The sequence below is a fragment of the Dipteris shenzhenensis genome, chromosome 22, assembly GCF_047967505.1.
Source record: "Dipteris shenzhenensis isolate YYH24624 ecotype China chromosome 22, Dip_SZ_1.0, whole genome shotgun sequence".
In the NCBI taxonomy this organism is placed as follows: domain Eukaryota; kingdom Viridiplantae; phylum Streptophyta; class Polypodiopsida; order Gleicheniales; family Dipteridaceae; genus Dipteris; species Dipteris shenzhenensis.
Window position 1 is genome coordinate 4,500,625 of NC_141617.1, and position 15,999 is coordinate 4,516,623.

The following is a 15,999-nucleotide window of genomic DNA, read 5'->3' on the forward strand; positions in this document are numbered from 1 at the left end:
TCATCACATAAAGTAAACCATTACAGCCAATTGGGAGGATTGTATAGTAGAAGAACAGGCAATGGAAGTTGGAAATAGATACATGGTTCAGATTCTAGGGTCTTAGCATCAACTTTGAGTTCTTTTATGATTCAGGCTGTATTTAAATTGGTGAGGAGATACCCACTAGTTATCTTTTTGCAATCATAAATGTAAGCCCTTGTTGAAACAAAGAAAGAAAGAAAGATATATTAACGTCCTCGGGAGGCCTTGCGGGCCTATGGGACAAAGTGCATCGAGAGAAGAAACTCAAACAAGCCTTTGTGGGCTGATACAAATGGTGCGCTAGGGCCCTTGCTCAGTGCTACGCTAAGATAAAGAGCTCAAGAGCTCAAACTCAAAACTGAACCCAAAATACAAAGCCGGTGGCGTGGTGGTTCTCTGGTGGGTCCTGGATCTACGTCTGTCGACTTGTCTCTTGTTGCTGTGGCAGAGGAAGTGATTTCCTTGACCTCTGTATGTGATCGGCCATGTCAAAAGCGATGCCTTAACTTCGGCTGTCTCCTCTGAGGAGAGCTGAGATGGACCGCACCTCGATCGTGCTTGCTCTGGTCACTCTCTGTGTCGTATGTGGTTTTTGCATCTCTGGCTCGACAGGGCCGGGTAGTCTCTCCCCACTGATCCACACTACCCTCATGTCAAATAGCTTGCACCATTCCAGATTGGTACTCTAAAGCAGCTTGAGAAAGACAAAAGAAACATTTATTAATGTCTGAGGTAGACCAAAAGGCCTATGAGACCAACAAGCTTAAAGTCAACATCAAAGTACAATAGAGGTGTCTAATCACACCTCCAAAACTACTAATAGGCTCAAACTAGGAGTAACTTGAAGTAGACGAAAGTCCATAAGTTGGGAGTGGCTCATGTATTGTGTCCTTCATGAGTAGTCTAAGCTCCACATGAGTCCAACTAGGGTCCCATTGAGAGTCCTGTTGTCTTTGAGACATGTCCAAGATCTGATGCTAGCGTCCTCGACCCCCCCCGTAGGGGGTAGTCATGGGTGACATAAGATAGCTTGGCATCAAGGTCGATGGTTCCCCAAATGGATTAGGTGCTCTAAGGACCTATATCTATTTGATATGTACATATATGTATGTATGTATGTATGTATATATAGTCCTACTAACCTAGCATGACCAAAAGTCAAAGTCTTGGTCTCAATCCCAACCACTTCATCTCCTATTGAAGAAGTTTGTAATCTCCTGCTTTCTGGAGCCATAAATTGTGATGGGTCTCATTGTAGAGATATCTACAATGATATGGTGTTGTAAGCCATAAGTCAACTATATGGTTGACCAATACTTGGGTACTATATGTACCAAGTACTTGTATTGTTTCATTTTGAACATTTCAGTTGGAGTTCACTTGTGTTCACTTCTTGTTCTCTTGTGTTCACAACTCTTCTCCATTCTTGATCCTACATGTGGTATCAGAGCTAGTCCTTCCAGCCCTGTCACTTGCTTCCCCACTCTCCTGCATGCTCCTGTTGCACTTTTGTCGCGGAGAAGAAGTTAGTTCTTGTTGGTCAACTTCTCTTTTGTCTGTCCTGAGCTCCCATGAGCTTCGCATGATCTTGAGCTTCAGTTTTGTTGTGAGATTTTGCACCAGGAAGCATTCCTCAATTGGGCGACTTCGTTTTGCGTTGCGCAGTTTTTTCAGGCAATTTTGGATACCGGAAGTTGTGTAGCTGTGTCGGGCAACCCGGACTTATGGGACATTGTGAATGGTGATGAGGCTAGACCTGCTGGATCTAGCAAGAGTGCATCATCTACTTCTACCACTACCACTCAAGCTTCTACTACCACTCTTACGGAGGATCAGAAGAGGTTTGATCGCAGGGATACCCAAGCGTTGTCTTTGATTGCATTGTCTATGAATCTATCAAGTCTTGCAAGACTTCAAAGGCAGCTTGGGATACAGTGAAAAGTATGTGAAATGTGAAGAATGAAGCAAGAAGCATTGCTTTGAATAATAAGCTCAATGACTTGTCCATGCAGAAAGGTCAAACTATTTCAGCTCATATTGCAAAGATTACTGACATTCGGGATGACCTCGCAACTATTGACGAGCCGTGTTTTGTTTTGAAAAGAGTTGCTCTTGTGGGCTGACATGGCAGATTCATGGATTATTGGAGGTGACTTCAACATGGTTGAGGCACCTTCGGATAAGAAAGGGGGCAGAGAAGGTGGTATCCACTCCCTTGAGAGAACAGCCTGGGATGCCTTCTTGTTCAAGTTCAGTGGCAGAGATGTTTGGTCAGATGATGCATTTCTTGTTCAGTCTCAATCACTTTTATTTTCATGGTCGAACCATAGGGTGCAGATGCCTATCCATGCTCGGATTGACAGATTCTATGTGGGTGACTAGGCTCTTGATAGAGGGGGGACAGTTTGCATTGCACCCGGTGTTTCCACTTCAGACCATTTTCCGGTAATTTTGTCCATTTCAGAGCCTCATCTGAGAGGACGATCTCACAGTATCAGGATCCCAGACGCCTTATACACGGATGAGACTCTCACAGAGGAAGTGTTGGAGATCTGGGTTTCTCATATGCAGGGGGAGTGGCCGGTCCTTCACATGTGGCCACAGCACTTGACAGTATCAGCGACTTCTATCACTCAGTTGCTAGTGCTCGGCGAGGTGAGGTACTCAGGCGAGAGATCGGTATCCGTCGGCAGTTGGCAGCCCTTCAGAGGGAGGAGCAGAAACGACCTTCAAATGCTTGGATACGAGAGCGCCTTGCTGCGGCAAGGGCTCACTTGCAGACCTTGCTTGATCAGAGAGCAGAGTATGCCTTCCATGCACGGGAGTCGTTTTGGATACAGATGGGAGGGAGAGTCAATAAACACTTTTTCTCCACACTTGGCCCCAGACATAGCAGAGAGAGTGTCAGGTAGCTTATTGACTTTGACGGCATTTTGCAGTCCCATCCGGAGACCGTCATGCATTTAGCGACAGATTTTTATACCTCCCTTCTTTCCGCAGATCCAAACTCACAGGCCAGAGAGGTGGCTAGAGATGAAGTTTGGCAGAGTTTACCTGTGTTGGTCACCCCAGAGATGTTATGCTCACTTGATGCACGCTTTACCAACACAGAATTCAAGATTACTCTTTCTGCCCTTCATAAGGGCAAGTGCCCTGGTTCCGATGGTCTTACTACCTCTTTTTTTTTTAGCCTTTTGGGATATGATAGGTGATCATATTACTTCAGCCCTGCAGGGCATTTGGGACTCGGGCGAGATGCCTAACTCACTGACTGAGGGACTCATTCACCTTATCCTGAAAGGTGGCAATAGGAATTTTGTATCCCATTGGAGACCCATCACTCTTTTGGGCACTCTTTACAAAATCCTTGCCAAGGCGATCAGCATTCGACTACAGCCCCTTCTTCCAGATCTCATCCATGATACTCAGACAGGCTTTGTGCATGGTAGGAGCATTTTTTATAATATCTTTTCCTTTTGGGAAGCCATAGAGTGGGCTATGCAGAGTGGACAGAGGCTAGCAGTTTTACTCTTGGACTTCGAGAAAGCCTATGGTAGAGTTAGATTGGGGTTTTCTTGAGGGCACTCTTCTATGGTTTGGATTTTCAGATGCTTGGATCATAGGGGTGGCCTCCCTTTACAGATCAGCCCACAGCAAGGTTTTGATTGGAGGGGTAAGGAGTGACAGGTTTCAGATTTCCAGATTAGTTCGTCAGGGATGCCCTTTAGCCCCCTTCCTCTTTCTTTTTGTGGCAAAATCTATGAGTATCTTCCTTAGATCTCAGGCTGAGCTTTTTGGGCTGAGACTGCCCTTGAGACAGGAGCAGGAGCTTTTTGACTGTGAGTTGGCTGATGACACTGCTACTTTTATTCAGGCCTCCTTGCAGTCACTTGATTCTCTCCGGACAGCCTTGGATATTTTTTGCTCAGCTGCAAGGGCACACATTAACTGGCATAAATCCTTTGGCTTTTGGATCAGTGATGAGGACACTCCAGGCTGGGGAGTTGACATTGGTTTTTCCTGGATTCAGAGGGGTGTTCCTATCAAGTATTTGGGATGCCAGGTAGGATTGGACATCTCTCCAGCATAGCAGTTTGCCCCATTACTAGAAAGTATAAGGAAAAAGCTCCTTTTCTGGAGCTCTGCAAAACTCGACCTTGCATCTAGAGTTGTGGTAGTGAACCAGGTTCTCTTGGCCACCTCCTGGTTTGTGTGTTCTTGCTGGTGCCGGTCTAGGGATTGCATCACTCAGCTCATCAGTCCAGTCAGGAATTTTATAGAGTGGACTTGATGGCACAGCAGATGTTGCAGCAAGGGTGGCTGGGAGACTATTATTCTCCCTACATGTGAAGGGGGCCTTAATGTCATTGACCTAGACTTGCAGTGTAGGGCTTTGCTTTGTAAGGTGGTGGTGAGGGGGCTCATGCCTGAGCAGGAACCTTGGAAGGATTTCTTTTTTGGACGCATTCAGCCTTGAACACCAACCTTGGGAGATGATTGGGTGGACAGCCCTCGATGGATTTTCACATCAGCCCCTCTCAGATCTCTTGCCTCTCCTCTCATGACTGCCATCCTGAAAGCTTGGGGGAGCTTCAGGAACACTCTTCGAAGGATTCCACCTTCTAAATGGGAGAGAGGCCCCGCTTACATAGTAGGCACTTGGAAATCTTTTATCAGGCTACCTGTGGATCAGAGACTGCAGTCCATGAGTCACCTCAGAGGGGTAGCATGCAGGATTCAGCAGATAGATGCAGCCATCCCAGTGGAATGGACAGTTGAGCTGCCTATTACTTCCACCATTTGGATGGGGGCTTTTTCGAGGACATCAGTTCCTTTACAGGTGATCGCTCTCCGAGGTCTCGGGGAAGACGCACTGGTCTTTGATGTTGGGGATGGAGGTTTACTTTCTACAAATTTTGGATTATGGATACAGGGCTTTGGCATATTTGCATAATCATAATATAGTTGAAGAATTGCCAAAATTACAGCAGCCCGCTCAAGAGGTGTGTGAAGCTTGTGCTCTTGGAAAGTTACATCACGTACCGTTCCAAAAGGATGGTCCAAGTTCAGTAAGAGCACAAAGGGTCTTGCAGATTGTGCATAGTGATGTTTTTGAACCAATGAATGTTGCAACCCATAGAGGGTATCAGTGTTTTGTCACATTCATTGTTCTGGAAGTGCATCTGGAGTAACATCCTTTGCATGGCGCTGATAATGCTTCCAAATATTGGACTGTCCCCCCCCATGAGTTGGCTGCAAATCTGAAACATTTGAGGAAAAAGAACCCTCAACATGTGGCAACCCTGCTGAGAGGTAGAGGGAACATCAACTGGGGAATCCAAATCAGCATCATCCTCAAACTGAATGATGTCCACAGGTGTATCATCATATGGAGGAAACTCCTCACTAATGGGCTGCATGCTATCATGCTAAACAAAACATCGCTGCTTATGATTACTTTCCTTGTGCCTAGATCATAAAGCCTAAAGCCTCCGCTTTCAGTGCTATACCCCATAAAAATGCATTTAATGCTTTTATCATCAAGCTTGGATCAATTTTCAGCCGGTACCAAAGCATATGCAACATACCCAAACACTCTAAAGTGATTCACCTTGGGCTTGTACCCATCAAATGCCTCAAAAGGCATCCTATCAACCAATGCTTGTGTAGGGCGCTGTAACAATTGCTTCATCCCAAAATGCTTTTGACATTCTCTTAAATTTCAGCATAAACCATGTCATCTCCATGAGAGTCATGTTCTTCCTCTCTGTAATCGGATTATGCTGAGGCGTGTATGGCACTGTTTTGTGATGCTTTATCCCATGCTCTTTCAAGTACCCTTCAAAAGCATGTGAAGTATACTCTCCCCCATTGTCAGAATTTAGTGTTCCAATTCTAGAATTGGTTTGGTTCTCGGCCAATGCTTTGAACTCCTTAAACCAATTGAACACTTCAGATTTTCTTTTCATGAGAAAGAGCTGAGTGAACCTTGAATAATCAGCTATTCTCAGCGGGACAGCTGAGAATTCAATTCCTAGATGGGCTAGGTTGACACTTGCAGATGCTAAAGATCAGCCTATATTGGGGAGAACCAGACCAGCACTCAGAAAGCTAACAACCAAGTGAATTTTTTTCCCATGACCCAAGTGATGGAAGCTGAAATTGAGCCTCAGTGCTTTGATGATGCTCACGGCAATCCGGCGTGGTAGAAAGCCATGGAAACTGAGATTAGATCTATTCAAAAGAATGCTATATGGAACTTGGTTGATGCGCCCATTGGCAAGAATGTGGTTGGCACAAAATGGATCTACAAAATAAAGAATCATGCAGATGGTACAGTTGAGAACTACAAAGCCCATTTAGTTGCCGAGGGGTATGTACAAGAAGAGGGAATAGATTATGAGGAGACTTTTGCTACGGTGACCAAGATGACTACCATTCGCTCTGTCATCTCTCTTCTCTTACACTGTCTTGGCATTGAATTTTGGCAAAAACCCAAGAGGGGATTTCTATGTCGCAGAACAAATATGCCAAGGGGTTGTTGCAGAAATTTAAGATGGAGAATAGTAAGCCCGTGGCCACTCCATTGGAAAAAGGACTCAAGCTGAGTAAGCATGATGAGGCTTAAAAGTTTGATGGTACTTTGTACAGGCAGATGGTTGGTAGTTTGATTTATTTATGCTCTATGCGGCTAGACATTGCCTATGCCACAAGGCTTCTATCTCAGTTCATGCATTGTCCCACAGTCACGCATTGGAATGCAACGAAGAGGGTACTCCGTTATGTACATGGTACACTTACCTATGGGCTGCATTATGCTCTACATGGTGACATTTCTCTGAGTGGCTTTACAGACTCAAATTGGTCATGGGACATAGATGATCGCAGGTCCACTTCCAGCTATTGCTTCTCATTGGGCTCAGAATGTATCTCACGGCTCAGTAAGAAGCAAGACCGAGTGTCTCTCTCCAGTAGTGAAGCAAAGTACAAAGCTGCGAATTCAGCCACTATGGAATGTATGTGGTTGAGGAAGCTTCTGCATGACTTGCATCATGCTCAGGATGGTGACGCAGCTCAAATCTTCTATGACAGCCAGAGTTGCATTGCTATTGAAAACAATCCTGTATTCATGCTCGCATGAAACACATTGAGAATTACTATCATTATGTGCGGGATTGTATTACAGATGGCTTCATCAACCTCACATATTGTTCCACTGAGGACAATGTGGCCGATATCTTCACTAAAAGCCGTTCAACGTCTTTTTTCACACGACATCGGCATGGCTTGGGGATACGAGACCAAACAATGTCAAGGGGGGTTGTAAAATGACATTGTTTTCTTTTGTACTCCCATAGGTTGCTATATCCACATGTGAATGAATTTGTGCAACCATGGTACTTTAGGTACTTCAGGTACTACTGAGACTAGACTCCAGAGTACTTCAGCCATATATATCATTGAGGGGGGATTTGTAGAGACATCTAGAATGATATGGTGATGTAGGCCATAAGTCAACTATATGGTTGACCAGTACTTGGGTACTATATATACCAAGTACTTGTATTGTTTCATTTGAACATTTCAGTTGAAGTTTACTTGTGTTCACTTCTTGTTCTCTTGTGTTCACAACTCTTCTCCATTCTTGTTCCTACACTCATGAGTCTAGACCTAAGTTAGTTGACTTTATGTATGAATAGTGCTACAAATCTATGGTCTAGGTAGTCAATGACTTTGCTCATAAATGTATCCATGGGTTGAAAGGAAATGATACCTCCCTCCGATCTCATAGTATCTAGGACATCACATCATGACATCTTCCTCCGTCTCCACCTCATGTGTTGCAAAGATCGCAGAGCCTTAGATCTCTACGATGTTGCATGGCTGCAATCTTAAACCATATTTCATCTAGAATCTATGGGGTGATGTCCTGAGCTAACCGATGGTGATCCATACTACATGGGAAAGGTGGATCTATAAGAACCCTACTGCATTGACGAAGCCACCCTCGCCCAAATGGAGGAAATTTTCTCTATAGAAGGTCATCTTGGTCACATGTAACTGCGAGGGGGATATTAATTGCTGTGGGTGTATACCTGGCATAGGTCATGCTGGATGAGCTATGGAATCTCATGTTGTGTCAGACAAAGAAAGGAGTGTTTAGTGAATACCAGTATGGGGGTAGGTGATTAATAGTCATCCTTGCAATCGGACCATCTCGATACTCATGGATACCAACGCTACTTATCTCCTTCAGCTGCTGCTGCAAGCTACATAGATGGTGAAAGCACCCTCCATGGTAGTCTTTGCTGACCTACATCTGTTTAGCCAAACTATCGGACTCAGTTTAAGTATGTAATGATATGGAATAATGCATATGTGTAGAAGGAGCGGAACATATGCAGATGCAACTGGCGGGACCTTCTCAGAGGTTAGTACCTTGTTTGTTATGTGTATCTGTTGCTAAGTTAGTGACGAGTGCACCTGATAACATCCTATCTAAGCCCGCAGCAACGGGGTATACGGCCTTTAATGATACGGAGTTAATTAAAATGAAAGGGCAAGTGGCCAATCATGATGTCATTGTGTTGTTTAACTCGGCGTCAACTCACAATGTGATTAACTCCAAGCTCGTGAAGAGGCTGAAATTAAAGACAAGTCCATCTGACTATGGAAGTTCAACTGAAGTATGGGACCAAAGGGTTACCCAGTTGGAGCTTCGGATTCAGGACTATGCTGAGAAGCTTGATTTTGAAATGACCAAGCTTGCTCATGCAGATATAGCCCTGGGAATGGCGTGGCATTCTAGGAAGAATCCAGCCATTGATTGGAAAAAGCACGTATATCAATTCAAGATGAATGATGTGCTTTATGTCTTGCGAGGTGAAAAAGATATACCTCAGGGACCGTTGGTTTCAGTGATGGAAATCAGAAAGGCTCAAGTAGAGTTTTTATACCTTTGCACAGCATCGGTAGAGTCGGTGGATAATTCTTCGACTAGCACTGATGTTACGCAAAGTGGTGAGATGGCCAAGCTGGCTAATCTTATAACAGAGGAGTTCTCTGAATGTTTTAGGGATGAACTACCTTATGGGTTACCTCCAGAGCGGAAAGTTCAACATAAGATTGAACTGATCCCGGGGGCAGAACCTGTAAATAGACCTCCCTATAGAATGAGTTTTGCTGAAGAGGCGGAGATGCATAGACAACTGGAAGAATAGCTCAAGTTGGGGCAGATTCAACCAAGTTTTTCACCTTTTGCTTCGCCAGTGATATTAAAGAGGAAAAAGGATGATACGTTTCGCCTCTGTATAGATTACAGAGCATTGAATAATATCACTGTTAAGCACAAGTATCCGATGGCTCGGATTGATGATTTGCTAGATGCGTTACATGGAGCCGTGATTTTCAGTAAGATAGATCTTAAGTGTGGCTACCATCAGATCCGGATTAGAGCCGAGGATGTGCATAAAACCGCTTTCAGAAGCAGGTTTGGTCATTATGAGTTTTTGGTAATGCCCTTTGGACTTCCCAATGCTCCAGCGACCTTCGTCATGCTTATGAACGATTTACTACGTCCGCATATCGGAAAGTTCGTAGTACATTTTATTGACGATATCCTGATATTCAGTAAGAGTGTTACTGAACATCGTGAACACTTAAGGATAGTGTTCAGTACTTTGAGGAAAGCCAGTCTTTATGTGAATAAAAAGAAAACTATACTGTGTATGGTTAGGCTTGAGTATTTAGGGTTCATAATTACTCCACAAGGGGTAGAAATGGATTCGAAGAAAGTGGCTGCGATACTAACTTGGCCAATCCCTCAGAGTCTGACCGCGTTGCGATCATTCTTGGGATTTGTCCAGTTTTATAGAAGGCATATCAAAGGATATTCCGGAATAGTATCGCCATTGACTGATCTGACCTCAGATAAAGTACCTTTTATTTGGGGACAGAATCAACAGGAAAGTTTTAACACCATAAAACAAGCTGTGGTCTCAGGACCGGTGTTAAAAATAGTTGATCCCCAGAAACCGTTGTTCCTAGAAACCGATGCAAGTGGTAGTGCGGTAGGAGCAGTCCTCCTTCAAGAGGGAAGGCCAGTAGCCTTTAAAAGCAAGAAGCTTTCTCCCTCTCAAAGGAATTGGCCAACTCATGAATTGGAGTTGTATGCAGTTATCCATGCTTTGAAAACATGGAGGCATTATTTATATGGTTCAGAGTTTTATGTTGATGTGGATCATGATACTCTGAAACATTTTTGTAAACAGCCTGACTTGAGGGGCCGCCAAGCTAGGTGGGCAGAGCTCATGCAGGAGTTTAATCTAACGATTCGGTACCGAAGAGGAAAAGACAATAAGGTAGCTGATGCGTTGTCTTGCATTATGCACAACCTGAGTTTCACGGTATTAGAGAGTGCTCTAATGACCGAGATCAGAGAAACTCAGAAGGTGGACGAGTTTGTCCAAAGCTTATGGCCTAAAGCTCATGTGTTAAAACCCGGGGAAAGTGAAAAGGATGACCTGGCATCCATAAAAGGCCAAACTTATGCAAGATATACCATAAGGGATGGTATGCTAGTTAGAAATGGCAAGGTTGTAGTACCTGGTCAGAATGATCTCAGGCAGAGAGGCATTCGACAGTGCAATGATAGCCCGTGTGCGGGACATCCAGGAGTCGAGAAGACCTATGATCTCGTGAAGCGAGATTTCTTTTGGCCAAAGATGAAAAAGCATATTCATGAATATGTGACACGGTGTTTCTCGTGTCAGGTAAGTAAGGCCGAGCGGGTGAAGCCACCCAGACTTTTACAGCCCTTGGAAATACCACTAAGTAAGTGGGAGAGCATTTCCATGGACTTTATTGTAGGGCTACCTGCAACACAAGGAGGATATAATTCTATCCTTGTGGTGGTTGATCGTCTAACCAAGATGGCTCACTTCATTCCGACTAGAGAGTCTGTTAGTGCCCCGCAAGTGGCGGATTTGTTTATTAGACATATATTTCGTCTGCATGGATTGCCTAGATCCATAGTGTCAGACAGAGATGTTAGATTTACCAGTCATTTTTGGATAGCGGTATTTGAGACACTAAGGACTGAGTTGGGAATGAGTAGTGGGGATCATCCTGAGACGGATGGTCAGACGGAGAGAGTCAACCAGACTTTAGAGGATATGCTGAGGGCATATGTGTCATTGAGGCAACATACATTGGACAAGTGGTTGCCATTGTTGGAGTTTGCCTACAATGATAGGAAACATTCATCTACCGGGTTCAGTCCGTTTGAGCTGAACTATGGTTATAGACCAGCCAATCCGACTATAGTTGGAGTACCTCAGAAAGTGCCTAGTGCCGCGAACTTTGTAGTTCAGATGCGGGAGATGCTAGCACTTGCGAGAGCTAATATCCGCCAAGGTGTATGCGGATGAAAATTGGTCTATAAGACTATTTGAAGAAGGAGAAAAAGTTTTTCTCAGAATTCCTTCGCACTCGAAGTCGTTGACCTCAGGAGAGTGTGCTAAGTTATCACCTCGATACTGTGGGCCGTGGTTAATTCTAAAGAGAATAGGCAGTGTAGCCTATAAATTAGAATTGCCACAGGGATGTAAGGTGCACCCGGTGTTTCATGTTTCGCGCTTAAAGAAATTTTTGCATACAGGTGACTCACTAATCGAAGGTGTGGTTTTGTTTCAGGAGATAGAGGATATTGCAAGGCGCCAGCCAACAAGAATCCTGGACCGAGGAACAATGCAAATACGAAATCGGAAGATACCCACGGTGTTGGTTGCATGGCATAGTCAGCCTCTATCGGAAGCTACCTGGGAATCCGTATAACAGTTACGAAGAGCGTTCCCAGATTTCATCATCGAGGATGCTGATGCTTGAAGAGGGAAGGAATGTTATGCTCTAGCGGAGATAGCATGACCTCGGATAGATCGGTGGGCATTTTCTCTTAGATGACCAACTTTTGTAATAGTTAATGTGCGTAATTAAAATGGTCAAGAGAAGTAACTGCCAAGGTCCTAGGTGAGGGCGGAATGGCATTGACTAGATAGTTCTGAGTGCTAAGGCGTAGGTGCACCTAAATGTGCAATAATGCCAAGGGGCAAGTGGATTTTAATGTGCCCAAGAGAGGGGTAAAAAGGTGCACCAAGTGGAGAGGCTATAATGATGACATTTGGCAGGGAGAACTATCTAGGGAATTGAGAGTCTCATGGATAGGAATGAATGAAATAACGTAGAAATCTGATGATAGCTATCCATGAGAGTTTGGCTGGGTGGAACAACCAAATGCCATCGCCCGTGATTTGTAGCCAGGATAGGAATAGAGCTTCGTGAATTAGGCATAGAGATTATGATAAAGGGCTGGTTAGGAACGTTGTAAGTTGTGTCTATATAAGCTTTCCAAAGACAAGGGTCCTTGGTAGGACATGGTAACAATGAAACAGTAACAATATCACTGTTTTACATGAGCTGTGGTGAAGAGCCCTGAGGTGGCAGGGAGTGATGTCCTCTAAGATGGGGAAGGGCTGGTTAGGAACGTTGTAAGTTGTGTCTACATAAGCTTTCCAAAGTAGGACATGGTAACAATGAAACAGTAACAATGTCACTGTTTTCAAACATCAGTAGCAATAACCAATGCACTTCACATCATCACAAATTTGAACAACTCGGGAAGCCTTCAGGCAATCATTGACTTAACTCCCTAATGTAACTATGAGTTAAGTGGAGCCAGAAAATTGCGCACAGTTGGGTATTTAGTCTAGTCACAGCTGATAAATTTTTTGGCTGTCTGATTTCAGTTGGGCAACAAGGCTGTAACTGGACTATGACAGATAGTTCATGTAGCTAGCAGTTGCCTGAGCATGAAACTGACTGCTTGGTCAAGCTCAAGAGCTGACTGATAGCTTGCTGCAATCTGCTGTTGGTTGAGCATGACAGTGGCGCCTAAGCGGGCTATTGGCTGATTGCTTAGCTGAGCACAAGGGATAGCTACTAGCTTGGATGCAATGGGCTGCTGGCTGAGCATCAAGAGAGAGAAGAGATCGAGGAATGAGCAGTTCAACAGAGTTCTGATGTTCTCTGTGAATTGGCACACTCTTCCTCTCAGGATGTATTCTTCTTATAGATTGTGTTTTTGTCAGTGCTGTTAAGGTACTCAAAGTTGCAGGATGACACAATCTAGTGTGGATATTCATTCTAGATACCCATGAATTCATATTTATCCCATTCATTTCTGTCGACCTCCCTTCATAATCTATTTCCAAGACCATGCTCATAATCAAGCAAGGCCAGATGATAAATCTTAAGAAAGAGATGGAGGAATGTGATGTAAAAAATGCATCCCTAAAGTCTTGGCTTGAGCAGAACGAGATAAGTGGAAAGCTAACTTCGATTAAGTCCACTCACCAGAACAAATCTGCTACCCTTTGGAGAGCATACATTCAAAGGTTGTACGTTATCATAAGGTGTTGATTGAATCATTCTATGCCTTTTGGAGCACACCTAATCGTAAGGTGCTTCCATTAGGCTGCTTTTCTTTAAAACCCTGAAAACTTACCTAATGCCACTGCTCCTTCCACATGGCTTTCAATGTCTCCTTCTTGCCTTGAACCTCTCTAAGCCCTCCCACGCCTCTTTTACCACCTTGCCTTCTCTGACCCTCTTAACCATCTCTTAACCCCTTTCCCTCTTTCAGATACTCAGCCCTCTCTCAGCCCTTGCCTTCTCCAAGATAGTGCTCCTCAAATTAAGATATTTGACTTGAAAATTGAAATGGAAAGTAATCAAACTTACACGAGTCGACATAGCATCTGGAGTGTCTCCCTGAGTGTATTGGCTAATACACATCTTTCTTGAGAGCAAAGGATCCATGAATTTAGTTTAAAATATGAACTTCTCAAGTTGAATCATTGAGTGACCTGCAGAATCCAAACAGAAAATGTAAACAAAAAAAAGCATTGCCATGACATATAAACTGTCAAACTGAAGGACACTTTAGTTAGTTGCTTCTGTAGTTAGAACTCCAAGAATATGTGCTAGATTCTAGTTGAAAGGAAGAAGATCCTTTATAAGCTTTTTAATTGTACAAAATCCTGGACCTCATGATAAATGAGAGTTTTAAATTTTTAATTATGAAAATCTGAATAGATTCTAGGATCTCATTGATTTTGGATCTCAAGCTCCTTCTGGATTGTGAAGACCGATGTTGCAAAAGCATGTGTGAGCTTGATTATATACATTCTATTCACTTCATCGAAGGATGCAAATTCCTAGGTAAAGAGAGTGTCAAGTTATTCAATCAACTGAATTAAAAACTTATAAGTTGCTGACTTTTTAGTACGACTTATTTGATTAATGTTGATGCATATACTTGCCAATCAATTTGACATATTGCAGCAATGGCCTGTCAATGAAGGGCGTCAACACCATGAAAAGATGTCATAATGCTGACGATTGCAGGGCCATAACCCCGTTTGGGTTGTGTATAGACCAGCTTGAGTCCATGGTTGTTAAACACGTTAATACATGATGTTCGACACACTTTAGGCACGGATGTCTCAAGTATGTTAACAATAAGATGCTGAAGACATGTCTTTTCTTTACTACAAACTATTTCTCTCTTTTATTTCGATTAAGTATGAAAATTTCCCCAAGAGCACAGTGCTCAAGAAAAAGTACACCATGAGAATTACAAACTACAAACTTTTTTTTTTTTCAAGAAAATTACTTCATTAAGTATGAATGAAAACCGCGAGAGCAAGCTCGAGTGCGGGAGTACATCATGCAATGCTTGCGGGAAAAAACAGCTCAAAATGAGCTAATAAAAAACCAAGGCGGAGGCTGAAAATGCCACCTCAACCCTGAGGGAGACTCAGAGAAGAAAGGAGATCCTCTCCAAACTCTGAAAAAAGTAACTCTCCTGGCAATACCTGCTCTGGAGGATCCCTGCATGCTCGCCCATATGGCCATCAGAGCGTGTACTGTGTCAGACCAAATACTGGCCATAACCTGAGAAGGGTGAACCTGAATACCCTCCATCGCCTCTATACACCTGGCTCTCCAAATATGCCAAGCTGTAATGCTAGCCAGAATCTCCCACGACGTGTCTACTAAGGCATGAGCAACTCTAAAAGGAGTGAAGGGAACATCCTCGAGGGAACAAGACTCCACTGAGTGTCACCATATAATGAGAGCTGGATCTGGATCATGTCCCTCGAAAAACACCTGAGGGCCAGTAAGAGATAGCCAAGCCACAGAACCCCAGGTCATATAGAAAGGTGTTGTATGAAAGATACTGAAAATCCTAGCAACACTTTTCCAAATCGTCCTCGCCTGTCTGCACTCCCAAAGGCAATGCTGTATTGACTCAACTGCAATGTGACAACGAGGACAAGTAGGATTAACCCCGAACCTGGATCTCCACAGGATCACTGCAATCCCTCCATGAATAAAAAGCCAAAAGAAAAGAGTGGTATTTCTATTCTTGAGGGATTTCCAGAGCCTACACCAAAAGTTTTTCCGCACAACTGTGAAAATCTGAAAACTATCCCAATGAGGCACTCTGGATAACCTCCAACCTCTACTGCGGGCATTTCTAACTGTATAGCGAAATAAATATATAAAATTATACAAGTATGTAGATTTGGTTACTAGCATAGCCATACCTAGAAGCTGCCATATATTAGTAATTACATAGAATCTTAACATTTAGCACATGTCACAAATTAAATTTTTGACTTCAGAATCTAAGCACTAGCACACTATACATTCCACATTAACATACAATAGACTCTAGTCAAGAGCTTTCAAGTCACAACTCAAAATTGAAATTCCAAAATCTGAATAACAAGAAGGCTAGCCTACAACGCAAGGGGTTATATATGACAGTCTAGTGATCATAGGTATCATTACTCAAGTCTAATAGTCTCAAGTGACATTTTAAGAGTGAGCCATGACAAGTAATAGTGGACA

At 43.5% G+C, this 15,999-nt stretch overlaps 1 protein-coding gene across 4 annotated transcripts in view; it reads right to left on the reverse strand.

Annotated features, from left to right (window-relative positions):
* LOC147887637 (cilia- and flagella-associated protein 100-like) overlaps positions 1 to 13,929 on the reverse strand; it is a 251,901-nt gene extending 237,972 nt beyond the window's left edge. For all 4 annotated transcript variants that reach the window (XM_087393883.1, XM_087393882.1, XM_087393881.1 and 1 more), the window contains exon 1: positions 13,822 to 13,929. In XM_087393883.1, coding sequence (XP_087250009.1) covers positions 13,822 to 13,899 — 78 coding nt within the window. In that variant the 5' untranslated portion in view covers positions 13,900 to 13,929. The remainder of the gene's footprint in view (positions 1 to 13,821) is intronic.
* Between the last annotated feature and the right edge of the window lie 2,070 nt (positions 13,930 to 15,999).